Source organism: Coptis chinensis, chromosome 4, assembly GCF_015680905.1.
Source record: "Coptis chinensis isolate HL-2020 chromosome 4, ASM1568090v1, whole genome shotgun sequence".
In the NCBI taxonomy this organism is placed as follows: domain Eukaryota; kingdom Viridiplantae; phylum Streptophyta; class Magnoliopsida; order Ranunculales; family Ranunculaceae; genus Coptis; species Coptis chinensis.
Genome location: NC_141459.1, coordinates 2,394,117 through 2,411,086, shown reverse-complemented (window position 1 = coordinate 2,411,086; position 16,970 = coordinate 2,394,117). Strand labels below are relative to the sequence as shown.

The following is a 16,970-nucleotide window of genomic DNA, read 5'->3' as shown; positions in this document are numbered from 1 at the left end:
GATCTTCGGAAAAACATAGTATTCCATTAACAAAACCTAGTATCTCCCTTGCGTGCCGTATGAAAGGCAAGTCAAGAATATATGCTTCTGTCATTGAAGTTTCAAGATTAACAAATACTTGATGATCAATTAAGTTAAAATATTGACGGCTAGTAAGGACTACAACACAAGGGGAACACCGGCTTTGAATTGCCATTTTATAATGCATTTCGGCGAAACGAGGGTGGCGGATTAAACCGAACCAGGTCTTGCTTACCCATCTGCATTGACACAGGGATTTTAGCGGCATTAATACATTAAGGATTATCTCACTTGGGAACGTAGAGAACATTCCTCCAATCATTTCCAACAAATGGTATATGTCCATTTCTTCTTGTTCGACTTTTTCTCGATCATGTGTACGAGAAATATGAATATAACGAGGGCTTATATTGTCAATGACTACATGACTGGGAGCTTTGCGAACAAGTGTCCACTTTTTTTCGGAAATACTTATAGTAAGTCCCATATTTCATCACGGTCTCTTCTTCTTCTCATGATGGAACTTGTTTTGAGAAATGGAACAATAGAGGGAGTAAAGCAAACGCGTTCGGCAAAATGAAATGCCCATGCGGCCATGACTAATTTTGGTATAAATTAATTTACTGCTTTCAAACTGAAGTAGTTTGGGTTGACAAGAGGAGGAGGTCCGACTTCATGGAATTTCTCAGTACCCACATTGAAATCGATGATGACAAGGGACTATTAGGATAGCTTGAAATCCAGTGAAGATTATTCTGCACGAGTACACTATATGTATATTTGGGCCAAATGGTCGGACTATCTTGTATCCTTCTCCAACTGCATGAACACCTCGGCCTCATTTTTGTTGGAAGGGAATCGAATGACTTTGTACTCATTAGTTGTGGAGTCAAACCCAAAAGCAGACAAATCGATAAAATAAATTATACTCGGAAGTGGAAGCGAAATGTACTCTCCAGTGATTGGATTGGATTGCAGACAACATACATCACTGGATGATAACTCGGCAAAACAAAGTAATCCATTAACGAAACCTATTATCATCTCCTCAAGGACTTTTGGTGTTAATGGATTACTGCAATCTTTTGGCGGTACAGTTTAGATGGCAGACTTTTGGCGCTGAGGTTTCAAGATTGTCAAATACTTGATGATCAATCAAGTGCAAGTGTTCATGGTTATAAAATTCCTCAAGGACAACACAAGGGGAACAGCGGTTTTGGATTGCGCATTGGTAATAAAATTTCTGCGAAACGAGTGTGGTGGATTAATTTGTACCAGGCCTTGCATACCCATCTGCACTGACAGATGGATTTTAGCGGTATGCGAGAGAAGATGTTGAGGATAATGTCACTTGGGAGGGAAGAGAATGATCCTTCACTCTTTTCCAGCAAAACATATATGTCCACTTCTTCTTCTATAACTTCTTCACCTCTAAATTAAAATGTAACGCCCATGAGGAAAGTGTGTTTGAGTGATTATATTGTACATGACTTGCATACCCATCTGCATCGAAAAAGGGATTTTAGCTGTTGAAGATGTTGTTGTAGATGATCCCACAAGGGAGCTTTGAAAAAAATTCTCCACTCTCTCCCGGCAAAGATGCTATGTCGTGGGAAGACACCCTGTAGCTAAGTCTGGATCTTAGTTTGCCTTCATTTTCTTCTTCTTTAACTTCTTCTTCATTGTTATTTTCTTGTTCCTGCCTCTATACTTTCTTCTTCACCTTCGCTGCTGTCTCTTCTTGTCATGATGGAACTTAGGTCTTCTATATTGATCTAAAATCAACTTCTCAACAGGTTTTAATTATAGGCAAAGGACACACTGATTTATAGGCAAAATAATAAGAGGTTTTACGAACTTCGACTTTTACTTGAACCGAGGCCCTAAACTATTCCATATACGTACACCGTTATAAAAATTCTAAGGAACTAGGACTCTCTTTTTTTTCGAGCTTCGAAGTCTCCTTGGCATACAGGGATTCTATATAAAAGGGAACTCCTATAAACCCTTCTAAACCCCAAGTTCCAACACAACTCTTCTACCCTACTGAAAAAACCTTGAATCATTTTCTACATCTTGTTAAAATTTGAGCACCATGGTGAGCATGAACCCAGGATTTGCATTTTCTGCCTTAGGTTCCTCTAAGGCTCTTATGTCCTTATCGTCGCTAGGGCCATCGAAGATTCTTCTTTTAGTCGCAGCAACTGCAGGTTTTTTCCTTTCTTTTGTTTCTGAACATTCTTAGTTCACTTGTATATAGATTAAATTATTTTTTTCTTTACTAAGTTTGGGTTTTTAATTCATAGGGATTAGTGGATTCGTTTTTGCAAAGATAACTTCAATAACAGATATTATTGCGAAGGTTAATGCATTGTCCGATATACTCGATGATAAAGTTGATGAAGTATCACGTGAAGTTAAATTACAGGAGGGCATTATTCGAAAATTAAAGGCTGAAATAGGTGGATTATCAAATAAGTTCAGTAAACTCCAGGTATATAAACATATTCCAGTCAACGATTGATTCTGGCATCCCTATGCTTTTTGTATATTTACATAAGACGTGATTGCGCCTACCTATTGAAAAAGACTAATGTTTCCCCCCTGTTGCGTTTTTTCCATATATGCATGAAAAAAATGTACTAACTTTCGGTTGGTGAATACTTGAAAGAAATTTGCTGTCTTATTGAGTTATTGCTGCAGGAATTAGTTGCGCAACACAGTTCTTCATATAAAGTTAGTTCTGGTAAAATAGTGAGTTTCTCAGAACTATTATCTATGCAAATTCTAATTTGCGTTACAAATGAATTTGAGTGCAATCTGGTTACTTTAAAGAATTTTATGGTACTTTGTGACTTCAGATTTTAAAAAAGAGAGAGAGAGAGAGAGAGATGGCACTATGCCTAGAAAAATTAAATGTAGTGTGGTTGGTACTTGGCAGTGGAACTAATGGCCTTTAGATGTGAACTTGAAGCAGATCATCATATACAAATGATCAATACCTGAAAAGGGAGAAAATGAGAAGGACATATGAGTGAGCTGTTTTATCAGTTTATAACGTGCGTCTTGGGTATCTTGCAGGTCTCTCATATCACAGAGGAAGTGAACAAAATGGATGGAAGATTGTCAAATGGAAAATCTAGCCAGAATGGTATCGTCTTTTACCAACTATAAATTAGAAATGGAGCTATTTGTAATGATTACTTCTATTATCAGAAAATCTGCAGGCACTCTGTTTACTGCTCGAGTTAGAATTTCATAGCCTCTTAATCAAAGTTTGCGAATTTGTTCATTCTGATTTTGATAGCAAATTGCAAACCAAAATTTTTACATTAGCCCTATTAATACTCAAGTGGATATTGTTGTTTTACAATTAGAGCTAGAATGTGGTGATCTCTTGTAACTGGTTTTGAGGTAAACCTATGTATACCGTCTCATTGTAGACGATTTGTCTTTCCAGGGATTATACCAAGATATTTAGCACCAGCTGTAGCAGTGAAGTTACAAAGATGTATCGGACCAGCTATAGCATTGGGGGCAATAGGCTATGGATGCATGTGGTTTCTGGTTAGGACTTAATTTGAAAAATAGTTATATTTTTTCTATAACATTATTTCTTAGGCCGTCACCTACTCTTAAAATCTATTTTGAGATCCATACAGCTTGAAAAGCCTGGCTTCAAAAAATTTATGTAGACATAAAACACTGCCAGGCTCAAATTTCTCCAATACTGTTTATGAGCAAGGCGGCTTTCTTGTCACTGAAGTCACTTTGGGAAGATTTCAAGGACTTACATTTTCATTGTTTTTAATCTTCAGGATGTTTCAGTGTCAGATATTGCGAGTCTAACCAAGCGTAGTTCGGCAAGTGCTTTATCTAACATTACAAAACATCTGCATAAAAGATTTGCTGCACTTAGCGTAAGTTCTCTATTTCATTAATCCTACTCATTTTCTTACTTCATTTTCTCATGGGAATTGTTGTATGCATTACTACTATTACATTGAGTTTCTTATTTGACAAGCTTATTTATAAGTTGCGCTATGTTCTAGTAGAGTAAAAATCAGTGTAACCAAGGAAAATTCATCTATGATGTCTAACTCATAAATGAAAGTAACCTGATACTCAGCAATATCACTTTGACACTCTAATATGTACAGAGAATAGTTTGTCTGTACATGTTAAGATATCTATCAAAACTATATATTGATATTATCAAACTTGGTTCATCAATGTGGTCTTGTCGTAAAACGTGAAAGCATGGCGTGAGGCGTTTGATTAGCCCATGACGTAAGTGCATGATTTTTTTTCAATTCCAAAAATTTTACAGAGTTCTAAGTAGTACAAACTAATAGTAACGTGAAAAACATAAATAAAGTGAAGTAAACTATGTAATACAACATTATACAAAAGAATTTATTCACAAAGTTGAGATTTGTTCATAGTTTCGTACCGTTAAGAGTTAATATCTACACTCCATTCAGTCCATTGTGCACAACAAGAAAGAATACACAAATTATAATTTGAGAAATAATTTAAAATTGAAGCACTTGCAAAATGTTAAAAGATGGTTTAGTTGGTAGTTGGTACATCCATAGTTCCATATTACATAAAGTTGATGCCTCAACAACGCCTCAAGAATGCCTCATGCACTGAAGTGTACGCCTCCTATGCATACACGCTTTGCTCAATACTTCAAGGGCGTTTTAGGTAAGCCTCACGCACTGAGACTATCTATGTCTATATCTCAGATTTTTCTATGGCTTCTGTTCTTCAGGAAACAATGAGAAACTTGAACGAACGAATAGAGAAGTATGAGAAACTGGATGAGCAAAAGAATGAGGTAGTTTCTATGTTTTTCCATGACCTTTCTAAACTAACAAGCATACTGAACAGCTCTGTTTTTCTTCTATGCAATGATAGCTCTACTAATCCTACAAGATTATCCTATACAACCATCGAGAAATAACTGTTTCACACATGTATATTGTGATGTGCTCTTTAACCAGGTCCGTCTGATAACTGATGAAGCATCAAATTCCTATTCTGACCAAGAATATTCCGATCGCTTATTTGATTTAGTGATGGAGGAAAGAAATGAGTTTCCTGAAGATTTTTTGGAAAAAGTCTTTGATCTTCTGAATATGGATCTAGTCGCCGCAAGAGATTTCATTTCTATAACTCCATGCATGCGAAAGAAATGGTTGACAGACATCGCTAAGATGAATGGTTGGGGAAGAGAATGAACGCTCTGCAGCAGACTTGATTACAAAGAGTTCAGATTTCGGAAATTAATTGTCATATTGTCGCAGGTAGCTAGGATTTAGTAGTCCTTTGCTCTTGTTAAGCTCTTGAACCGTGTACATTTACTTGTCATGCCTCTAAGTTGATATGCTCGATCTACTGCTCTAGGTTATGAGATTAAACTGGTAGAAGTACGATGACCAAGTGCGTTCCTGCATTTAAATCTAAATATGTTCTCCGTCTGCCGATGCTTTACCATGAAAAACTTGCGATAAGATTAATTTTATGTGCTAGAGGTTTCTGGTGGCATCGGTCTTCAGATTCTAATGCAGTTCATACTGTCTAGTAAATCAATATTCAATGGTGGCTCGGGGCACACCCAATTGGAGATAGTAAATCTGGTCTCAATCTATTTCTTGATAAAAATTAAAGCTTGAATTGCTAAGGTAATTGATGCAATAATGTCCTAATGCAGTAACAAAGGCCGCAATGTTGAAATTTAAATCTTTCACCTGTTTTGGAACAACGTAAGCTCAAAAACTTTTTTTTTAAAAGGTAGACCCCAACCTTTATTAATCATCAATGAATTCTCTCATACATTATTCCAGACGCATCCCGCTCTAGAATATTACAAAGTTTTGCATCATATGGACCTATGAAAAAACTCAGATGATCATCGACTTCCTTACTGCACTTACAGAGAAAATCAGCTGCTTGATTGGACTCTCTAAACACATGTATCACATTCACTCTCTCAAAAGTTCAGATCTTAGCCATGATTGAAGCATGTAGATCAGCACAGTACCATGGGACTTCTTCTCTTCCTTGTATTGCATTGACTGTCTGTAAGCTCAAAAACTTGTTTCACTTATAGATATACATGATTGTTTTACTTGGAGCGAAATGCGGTGAACAACAATAAGCTCAAGGATAGCAATGTAATGCCGTGAACAGCAATTAGGTCGAGGATAGCAATGTATACAACCTCCGCTATCATAAAATTCAGGTCTGGCTTTCCTTTCCCTTCTTCATTTAATTTGGACTTTGGAGAGGAGGCTTCAGAGACACAAGGCACTGTAATGGTCATTCATTGTTGTTCGTGATTTCTAACTCTTAAGTTCTACAACCATATAAACATCAGTCAATATATATCGATTTTAGTCAGAACTATATTGAGTACAGATTCTCATCACGAAAATAGAATTGCTGAAGAAATATTTGACAAGATTTTGACCGGGACCATGTTCTGTGCTTCTGTAGTTTTGAGGCTTGATGTTAGTAGACATGTTGGATACAACTTAACCTATAGCTAGTAAACAACAAGAACTGATTGACTGGTGAACCAAGTGACGGCCGGGGAGTCCACTGAGCTACACTGATGGTTTTAGGAGGTCGCTTTTTTGGCAATAGAAATAAAAGATCGAATGTAATTTCGTAATGGGTCATAGTTTTCCACTTTATGTGCAGATACACAGCTTATACAAATTTTAAGTATCTAGGATGGGAACAACATTTTCTATTAGACTCACTTATACAACTTGACAATTTGAACGGGCAACACTCTAACATGTTCCATCACAGAAAATATTAATATGCAACGAATCTGACTTTGCATTCATTTTTCAAGAAACAAAATAATTAGCATCGACTTATCACGTATATCTTGAATTGATTATCCATGGAATAATGATTTTCAGAAAAAAAAAAAAAAAAAGGATTATATCATGTAATAATTGGGCTCAATGGGTTTTTTTTTAAGAAAAAAAGTCACCCTGTGGCCTGATAAATCTCGTTTCGATGAATTTGACCGCTGCTGGACATAATTTTGAGATTAGCGTCCCAGTTATTGAAGCATAGTAGGACTGTTCATTTGGTAATTTATTCTTCTCCAAGAAAACAACTCTTGCCTCACAATAATAAAAGTCAAAAGAACCTCTTGCCTCATTAAGTCATTAGAAACCCTACTATAACGTGTTTGTTCTTCCCAAAACGTAGCCATGGTGTACATGCAACCAGGGTTGGCATTTCCTTCCTTTGGAGCAATGTCTTCTAATAAGATGATTATTCTCGCCACCCTAGGTTTTCTATTTTCTTCTATTTTTATTTTATTTTTATTTATTATTATTAATTATTTACTTTTTATTTATTTTTTTTTTGCATGCAAGTAGGGAGTATATTAAAGTATAAAGATTTGTTACAGAGAGAGTATATCAATTATTCACTTTGAAAACTCTGATATATATCAACTAGTGCTTTGTCCTCAGGATTTGGTGGGTTGATTCTCGCAAGGACTAGGGGATTATCCGGGATTACTGACAATATTAATAAAGCATCCACTGAGTTTAAGAAAGGAGTATCTGCCGAAGTGTGTAAGATGTCGAACAAATTGACAGATCTAGAGGTATTATGCTCTATAGATATATATATCTTGTGGTTATTATTTTTTTGTGTGCATGGAGAGCAAACTAATTTATCACCAATTGAGGTTTTAAGTGTTATTACATGGTTATATATCACTAGATTAGGCAAAGTTGAACAATACGTTTGTATTGAAAGTGGTAATATGGTTATCCCGTCTTACATAAAAGTAATAAGTCATAGTATAATCTACTCGTATATAAACTCTGTTTCAATTTTTCGTGTATTGGTGGATTAAGAAAAATATAAACTATTTAACATACTATAGATAGGAAATTACACTGATCTTCTTCTGTCTAATTTGTGCAGAATGCATTGAATGAATTCAGATCCTCGAACAGTACTGATTCTGCTGAACTAGTAAGTTTACTAGAACTGAAGTTTACTAGAACGGTTGCTATGCAAACTTGGTTTTACACTAAAACAAAAAAAAATTATTTTTATTTTTTATTTTTTTAGAAATAAAATTTTTATTGATAATAATAACGAATTTCTAATAATAATAACGAAATTTTACAAATAATTTTATTTTATTTATTATTATTATTATTATATTTTATGGTTAAATATTCTTTACCGTATTAAGTGAAGTTCGTTTAGAATGGGTTTCGGTTCCAATAATAGTTTAGACTCATGGGCCAAGTTGGCCTATGAGTTGGAAATGGGCTTACGTGCCTAAAATATTTTGTTGGGCAAAAAGCCTCAAACATAAAAACATTAATGCAAATTAGTGAAATTACTTTCGTTGCACGAGATTTCGAGTAATACCTACTTTTTGTTTCGCTCTAAGTGTAATACACTGATCTAATACCTACCTGCTACTACCAAGCTAGGCCCCAAGCAAAAAGCAAAAAGTTATAAAGGAGATGTTTGATAAAATTTATACCAAGTATAGTACTTGTAAAATGAAAAAAATGTAATACACTAATGATCTATTTTGGCATTTTAAATGTGTCTTGGACTTTGGGCTCTCCTATAGGTACGTATTGTGCAAGAGGAAGTGCATAAATTGGAACCAAAATCTGGCAACAATGGTATCATCTTAGACCAACTATTAAATAGACTGCTGATACTTTTCTGTTTTCCTTTTTATGAGTACTTTTATGATCAACAAAAGCTGCAAGCATTATTGTTAGGTTATGGAACCGTCGAGTTTTGCTCCGGTGTCCGACCATATTGTCGATTTTTAGCATGTTTTCATTCTGAAAAGAGGACACGCCCGCTCTGAGAAGAGGGCACGCCCGCGCTTCTCTACAGTCAGATCCAAGGGGCGCATGCACTCATGTTATTGGAAGTTGGAAACAAAAAAGGCGTGCACGCGCTTTTCTTTGCCTTGCCCGCGCTCCACATTTCCGAAATTTTGACAGTTTGTTGATATTTCGGCCCAAGGCCCGTTTTCTTATCTTTTTCTATGTGTACATATATAAAGGAAATAGATTAGGGTTTTGAGACAACTTTTGATAGATTCATTTCATGGGATTTGTGGGAGCTCTATTGAGCTAGGATTTGAGTGAGGCATCTTGTTCTTGATTCTAGTTACATCTTGTAAACTAGAATCTTTACTTTCCAATCTTTATTATAAAGGAAATTCGGCTCTTGTGTGGACGTAGGTAATATTTACCGAACCATTTTAAATCTTTGTATTTCTTTGCATTTACTTCCATATTTATTATTTGTTATGAATTGTAATGATAAATTAGTGGTTTTGCTTTGTTGAGTTTGTTGTGATAACTACCAAAATCTTGGGTGGGTGACTTTTTTGGTGTGATCTCCAAGTTGAAGTGTCATTTGGAATTGAAAGTAACTAGGTTGAGGTGACTTCTTAGTGAAATCTCCCAACAATTATCTCTACTGCCCAAGATATATACACAAGTCTTTCATTATTTCTTCTTGAAAGTTTGGAAATTTGGTGTATAAGCTAGTCTAGTCTATATGATCCAGTGGATCATGTTGTTTTGCAACTTTAAGCCTGTTATGATCATATATATTTCAACTGTAGGTGTATGTATTTCTACCATCTCATTTTGGATTAATTGTTTTTCCAGCGATTATAACAACAACGGTCGCGTTGCACATATTGGGCTTTGGATGCATGTGGTTCATGGTCAGGACTTCAGAAAAATTTATGCTTTCCTTTTCACATTCTAAATTTATGCGTTGTACATATTCTTTAGAGATGCACAACGAACTAAATCCACTCACATATGTTCTAAGTTTTTTCTTTATGGTTGCAAGTGCTCTCTTTTTATGGCAAATGAGCCAATCTTAATTGCTTGCATTAAATTGACTTACGTGTTCATTACTTATAATTGTTCAGGGTATTTCAGTATCAGATATCGTGAATGTAGCCAAGCGTGGTACTGCAAATGCTTTATCAAGCTTGACAAAACAGATTGAGCAAACATCTGCAGCAGTTAGTGTGAGTTTTTAATTACGTGAATTTCTCGTTTTGTTATGTCATGCTTGGTCACCAAAGTGCTTAGTGCATGCTTAGAAAAAACTTGTTGAAAAATTTATTAGGATTTTTTTTTCTGCTACCAAAAAACAAAAATCTTTGGGAATCTGCTTTGTTTTTCCTAGACTTTTAGTAGAAAAAAAAATAGGTTGATCAACTTTTGTGTTGTGTACTTGTGTGTCTATTACCCTATTGATCTTTGTGCAGAATGATTTCAATTCCTTCTATTTTTCTTCTGTATGTATATTAAAGATTAAGAGAATGTGCTTAATTGTATGAGTGCCATCTTAATTCTCAATGTCTTATATTGTTCAGGAAACAATGAAGAATATGAACCATCGAATAGAGAACTACTCCAAAATGGATGAACAGAACAAAGAGGTACTTTTATAGTTTTATAGCCTTCCCTTGTTTTGGTGGATCCTCCGTTCCCAGCTATTTATTCAACAACTTTAGGCACAAGTGCATGACATTTCGAACAAAATGAAATGTTTCTCTTGGGATTTTTGGCTTATGTGATGCATAAAGTGATAAAACAGATTGCCTAAAATTAATATTCTTGACAAAATTTTCCATATGTTTGTTACCAGGGTCATACGATATCTAAAGCATCCAATTTGAATCTCAATCAAGACTATTCAGACCGCTTATTTAAATCTGTGATGGACGCTGGACTTGGATTTGAAGAAGAGTTTTTGGAAAAAGCTTTTGATTATCTGAATGAGAATCACGTCGCTGCCAGAGGGTTCATTTCTAAACGTTCGCACATGCGAATTAAGTGGTTGACGGAATTCGCAAAGAAGTTGGATTTGCAAGGGATGAGTTCATTACAATATATTACAATATAAACCATTAACATTTCTACTTTCGCTAGTTTTTATTCATAATTTGTATAGATGTAATACGTTTTTTTTAACCTGTTTTAGATACCACGCACTACGACATAGCACATACACATTTTATTAATTTGGAAAGTGATTTATGGATAAACTTTTATATTTTTATCCCTGAATTTCGATTGAAGTTCAACATAAAAGTCAACCCATTTCTTGATTAGATAACTTTGGGTGTAGGACGTCAAGAGAATATGTGCAAAAAAAAAAACGAAGACTTTGTGATGCTGTAGGGAAAAATAACGTAGTTATTATAAATTTGATAAAAAGGTATACATGCAATCTTGCACAGTACAAGGTTATCTGTGCAGGTGTTCCATCTATCCGCATCCCTATTGTAAATATATACCAGGAGCTAGCCGGCAGAGAACATGAGATAATCGTCGTCACACCGTCAGTCTTACTGTATAGATATTGGAGAACATTTGTTCTTCTCTACCATTACCGTATATAAAATATATACCATTCTCTCTAACCTCCCAAGAGCAATAGTGATCACATTTATTGTAATCCCTTCTGAACTCGTAAATATCGTGAGTTTGTTCCAGTAGTATGTTGTTATGGGTGTAATGCTTAAATGAGCACCAGAAACGCGTGGTGCCCCAAAAATTTGCTTTGAACTCCCAGCTGTAGGTTTGCAAATTTTGCAGTGTATGTGAACCCAGATCATCGTCCTTTGATTTACAATAGATTTCTAGTGACTTACCTGGAGATAACTTGTTCAGCACATTTACATGAACTTTCTCTAAGATCCTAGTACTGGATACCAAGGAACACCCACATAAAGCTAACAGAACTAGAGCAATGGGGAATCGAAAACCAGGATTATTTCTACCGACCAAACAGTAGCCCATTGTGGTTGTTTTGGTTCCAGTTATTAGATAAAAAAAAACGAAATCTTAGGCCTTATATATCTATATATTAAGATGTGATATTACTATATATACTACTAAAAAAAAAGTTTGAACAAATCCACTGGGGTTTATAGTAGTGGTGCTCCGTTAAAAAAGCCTTGTGCAGTTGTGCGGTTGTGCCTAGGTGAGTTTTGGACTTTTATTCCATAATTGACAGGAGAGAAAAAGTATTCAATTTTTAACAAGAATATAGGAAATGTTGTTTTATGGGATAATCATTTAATTTGTCTGCAAATTTTCACAAATCTAGTTTAGCAAAACCAAAATTAGTGTTTTTTGGTTAAAGTTGAATTTACCAAAATTAGTGTTTTTTGGTTAAAAATTGAATTTACGGATCATTTCTCCACCAAAATCTCCTTATTTGTGTATCCTTTATTTGTGGTTCATGATCTTTAACCTACAATAGACTTTGGTTAAATTTGTACAATTGTACATCCAATTGATTTTTAGTGTATATAAATATCAAGATCGAGCAATGCACTAGAATTTCAAGGCATACATACTTAGACAATGGATGTAATTTCTTTGGCTTTTTTGACTTGTTCTTTGGCATTGAGTAGTTATGTAGTGGTAGGAAATGGAGATGACAACTTAGTGTTGGAAAACCAACAATTTATCCAAAATTCCCATGCCACCTTAAAGGTAATAATTTTCCCCTCTAGCTCCTCCATTCAGTAATAATAACCGAACCCACAAAAAAATATTTCTCTTTCAAAATCAAAATTATATTTCGGTCATGGCGTTCCCTAATTAATTTGAAATAATTTTTTGTTTTGCAGACTGCATATGGAGATTTATATGATTGTGTAGACATCGACAAACAACCTTCCCTAAACCATCCCCTACTCAAGGATCACAAAGTTCAGGTTATATTGTAATGCATCTTACAGTTTTGTTTACTTAGCTTGTTGCCACTAATTAAACTAACAAAACAATCAATGTAATTATTGTCCTTAAATCCATATATATTAATTAGCAGGAGTTTGCCTGCATTTGTCATTTCCACATATCTTGTTACGATCTTATTATCAACACCAAGGAGTGGAGGGCTCCGAGCTCGCAGGTTTAACTATATGAGCCGAGCTCGAGCTCGAGCTCAAATTAAAACTCTTGTAACAAATGAGTTTGATAAAGCTCGACACGTTTAGTTCAAATAGTATATTTATAGTGTAAAATAACCGAGTGGCTCGGGCTCGGCTCGGGCTTGGCTCGTTTAAGCTCGGCTCGAGCTCACTCGTTTAATTTTATGAGTCGAGCTCGAGCTCAATTTAAATCTCGTGTAATTAGCGAGCCAAACTTGAGCATGGTAAAACTTGGCTTGTTTAGCTCGAATTCCACCCTTATTCTCGAGGGGCAGTGTTTACTTAAAAACGAAACGCAAAAGTGATTTTAAGAAAAGTTTTTTGAACAGATGAGGCCTAGCTTCGCATCAATTGAGGAATTTGATGAAACATCAACTACCAGAGATTCAGATATGCAGGTACTGAAGGACGTATGCTCACCCGGGAAGGTTCCAATTCCAAAGACAGGGAGAACTTCATTTCGTCGGTTGGAAGAAAGTGAAGCCAAATTTCTTCGAGTTAAAGAAGATGGTACTCATGTACGTGAGTCACATTTCTACTTCATTTTTTTTTTTCTTTGCAAACAAAGTGATCATTCGGAAAAATGAGTTGCCCCCTGGTTTGCCAATTTTGTGTGAAATTGATGACATTACAATCTTATCATCCTTGTTCAAAAAAAAAAAAAAAAAAAAAACTTATCATCATTAAAGTAGTCCGGTCTGAGCATCCAAATGGAATTCATTGTAATACTCACTCATATAAATCTCAATATCACCAAATTGCTTATGGTTCATTCCAGTGGTCATACTGATTAACATCGCCCACTTTGCTGGTTGATTGAAAAATAAAGAAAAACGTAATTTAGTTTGGAGTAATTTTTTGCTAATTGCTAATTGTTTATTTTTGAGTTCATTTTCCAGGACGTAGGATATCGTACAAAAGGAGATGCACAAAAAGGGCACACGGGAATCGCTGCAGATATATCTATATACAACCCAATCCTTAAGAATAATTACCAAGCTAGTGGAGCCGCGATTTCTATTCAAAGTGGACCGGAAAATGAATTGAACATAATTAAAATTGGATGGGTGGTATATCGTTTGCCCCCTTGTCCCTTGAAGATACTGTTTATTTTCAAGATATATTGTCACCTGTGGCATAAGTAATTTTTAGTATTTTCTATTTTGCTATACTAATAGCATCTCTAGGTGGTGGTAGTATACTCTTCAAATTTGAAGAAATTTTTTGAAGAGTATGGTCGCAAATTTCGACCAACTCTAGGTGGTCGCAAATATCGACAGCAAATGCAATTGTTGTAAGACCACATCGCCATTGATTGGTTATACATTGACGCCAAGATAATAATATCATGCGACATTACCACTGTCGCCTCTAAGTTCAAAAAAAAAAACTCACTCGCCAGTACTAATGTCGTACCAAATTGAAAAAGTAAAAAAAAATAATTTGCGCGACATTAGTAGTTGCGCGCGCCAGTACCATTCAATATGCGCTGGTGCTAGTCAAAGTAAAAAAAAAACTTGGGGCGACATTACTAATGTCGCTCCGTATCCAAATTGCCAAATTTGCGAACAAGAATGCGAACAAGCAGGTGATGCGACTATGAATAAGGCCACCTAGAGATGAAATTTCGATAAATTCTGAATTTTTTCTTCAAATATGAAAAAAAAAAAAATGACAAGTTATACTACCACCTAGAAATGCTCTAAAGTCTAAGGGGGTAATGTTGATTTTATGAAATGGAAAATAAATAATTGTATGCATGTTGTAGCACTTTTCACCAGCCAAAAAAATTAGAGTACCGTATGGTCACAAAATTTAGACCTTCCCCACCGATAGACCAGAACTAAATTTTTCTTTCATTGGTTAGATTGTTTTTTTTTTTCACACTACGCTCTTGTTTATTTATTTTTATTTTAACTTGGCTATATTAATTGTGCAGGTAGATCCAAATTTATATGGTGACACATCAACCCATTTGTTTACAACTTGGACTGTACGTAACTATATGATTAGTCTCCAGTTTCATTTTTCATATTTATTTATACAAATTGACTGTCACTATATACACTTTGATGAAAGCTTGCTCAACTAATTCATCTTAAATTGTTATTGTGTGTCTATCAACAGTCAGATAACTACGCTAGTACAGGATGCTACAATCTGCACTGTCATGGTTTCGTAGTAGTGGATTCCTATGTACCGATAGATAGTAGCGTGTATGGCAATCTCTCAGTTACGGGTGGAAGAAATTACGAAGCAAATTTCGCACTTCTCCTGGTATGATTTTTCTAAGAAACAAATAACCTGTGCCATTAATCCATTATTAATTTATTATACAATTTTAAGATCGATCTCCTTATTATTTTTCCAAATGTTAGGACAAACCTACGGGTAACTGGTGGTACTACTTGGGCAATAATCATGTTGCACTTGGGTACTGGCCCAAAGAACTATTCCCTCATTTGTCTAATGGCGCCGACTCTATGAAAATGGGAGGATTCGTTTATCTGCCGCCGGCTGGTGATTATGATTATCCTCAAATGGGATGTGGTCGTAAAATGAAGAGGGGACGTACCTTGAATGATGAATGGAGAGATACAAGCCACTTTTCTAGAATTCAATTTCGCAATGAAGCTCTTCAAGTAGTTGATCCCGATGTAGCTAATCTGGAAACAATTGAGTATCGTTGTTATTATGTTGCTCACTGGGAAAACAGGAAAGACGTTGGCTATAGTTTCCTTTTTACTGGTCGAGGGACTATTAGAAGGAAGAGAATTTGGGGGTTTCGTGGGTTTCGTGAATGTTTAGATTGACAACAAGTGTAACCTAGGGCAGTTAAAAGTATTTGGACTGAGATTTTTTATATAACTTATTCTCTTATTCGAGATGGTAATTTCTTATGATGGCATTTAATTTAGTTAGGTCCATTTTTAAACCCTAAACCCTAAACCCTAACTAAAAATGCTGCTTAGTCGTCTTTGATTTCAAACTCTAATATTAATTGTGTGAGATCGGGTGGAATATTATATTAGCTTGAGCGCAAGATAATAAAGTTGTAACAAGTTCAATATGTTAGAAATAACACCATATACTTCAATACATATTACCATGGTTTTATGACTAGGCCGGAATCGTATCGGAGCTCCTTATGGTTTTAAGTATTATTCCGATTCAATAGAAATTGGTAAATTCAGTGGCAAAACGTTAAATATTTTTGTATTATGTGCAATATAATTATTACCTCAGATTGTTATCTGGACAAGGGACGCTATCAGTTGGTGACTTGGTGCAATGAGATCTCTTGAATACTCAGCTCTGATATTTCGTCAATACTCGACTCTAAAATCTCTTCAACAATATAATACTAAATCACTTAATTGGCATAGTATACAACGTACTATACATGTTTTTGCACTTTGGATACTATATAATTTTCTAGGCACTAAACTACATTATACTATTAAAAAAAATTCAGGTTGCGACCTGGGCAAATATTCTGGCCAAAATCTGCTGACGTGGCCAAATTTAGAGGTTTTATAATCTTACGTGGAGACATGTCATTTTGTTTATTATAAAAAACGTGTGTTGACATTTGCCACACAAGCTGAATAGCCAACAAGTTGAATGTCATTTCCCGCATTTTCCCTCTCCAACTTTTCCCTCTCTTTTGATTAGCACCCAAAAATTGGAGATTTCATCAGAAACCCTAATTTGTCTAGTCGAGTAGGTTCTGGTGCCTACGGAGAAGTCTACAAGGGTCAGTTTCCTAACGGTGTGCAAATAGTCATTAAAGTATCTTGAAAGACAATGTGCCGGATGTCTTGAAAAACCAATTCATGGTGAAGTGAGCACAATGGGCGAGAACTTACCATCGAAACTTAGTTAGACTCTATGGGTTTTGCTTTGATCTTTGAGATGAAAGCACTTATCTATGAGTATATGG

The 16,970-nt window shown here is 35.3% G+C and overlaps 2 protein-coding genes across 2 annotated transcripts; both read left to right on the top strand.

The window, feature by feature from the left end:
- Window positions 1-3,101: 3,101 nt before the first annotated feature.
- LOC147501160 (uncharacterized) lies at window positions 3,102-5,475 on the top strand. The gene is made up of 5 exons (XM_086603774.1): window positions 3,102-3,172; window positions 3,482-3,588; window positions 3,840-3,941; window positions 4,799-4,864; window positions 5,031-5,475. The coding sequence occupies exons 1-5, from the start codon at window positions 3,133-3,135 to the stop codon at window positions 5,265-5,267; spliced, it is 552 nt and encodes a 183-aa protein (XP_086459900.1). The 5' UTR covers window positions 3,102-3,132; the 3' UTR covers window positions 5,268-5,475.
- Window positions 5,476-12,003: 6,528 nt separating this feature from the next.
- On the top strand, window positions 12,004-15,912 carry LOC147501159 (protein neprosin-like). The gene is made up of 7 exons (XM_086603772.1): window positions 12,004-12,587; window positions 12,725-12,811; window positions 13,357-13,545; window positions 13,927-14,097; window positions 14,967-15,020; window positions 15,155-15,304; window positions 15,406-15,912. The coding sequence occupies exons 1-7, from the start codon at window positions 12,456-12,458 to the stop codon at window positions 15,838-15,840; spliced, it is 1,218 nt and encodes a 405-aa protein (XP_086459898.1). The 5' UTR covers window positions 12,004-12,455; the 3' UTR covers window positions 15,841-15,912.
- The last annotated feature ends 1,058 nt before the right edge of the window (window positions 15,913-16,970 follow it).

Bases quoted from the DNA above. Each gene is read 5' to 3' on its own strand.
- LOC147501160 (XM_086603774.1), top strand. From the start codon at position 3,133: ATGGATGGAAGATTGTCAAATGGAAAATCTAGCCAGAATG. The intron at 3,173-3,481 runs GTATCGTCTTTT...TTGTCTTTCCAG, and splicing joins TGGAAAATCTAGCCAGAATG to GGATTATACCAAGATATTTA. The intron at 4,865-5,030 runs GTAGTTTCTATG...CTCTTTAACCAG, and splicing joins TGGATGAGCAAAAGAATGAG to GTCCGTCTGATAACTGATGA.
- LOC147501159 (XM_086603772.1), top strand. From the start codon at position 12,456: ATGGATGTAATTTCTTTGGCTTTTTTGACTTGTTCTTTGGCATTGAGT. The intron at 13,546-13,926 runs GTACGTGAGTCA...TTCATTTTCCAG, and splicing joins TTAAAGAAGATGGTACTCAT to GACGTAGGATATCGTACAAA. The intron at 15,021-15,154 runs GTACGTAACTAT...GTCTATCAACAG, and splicing joins ATTTGTTTACAACTTGGACT to TCAGATAACTACGCTAGTAC.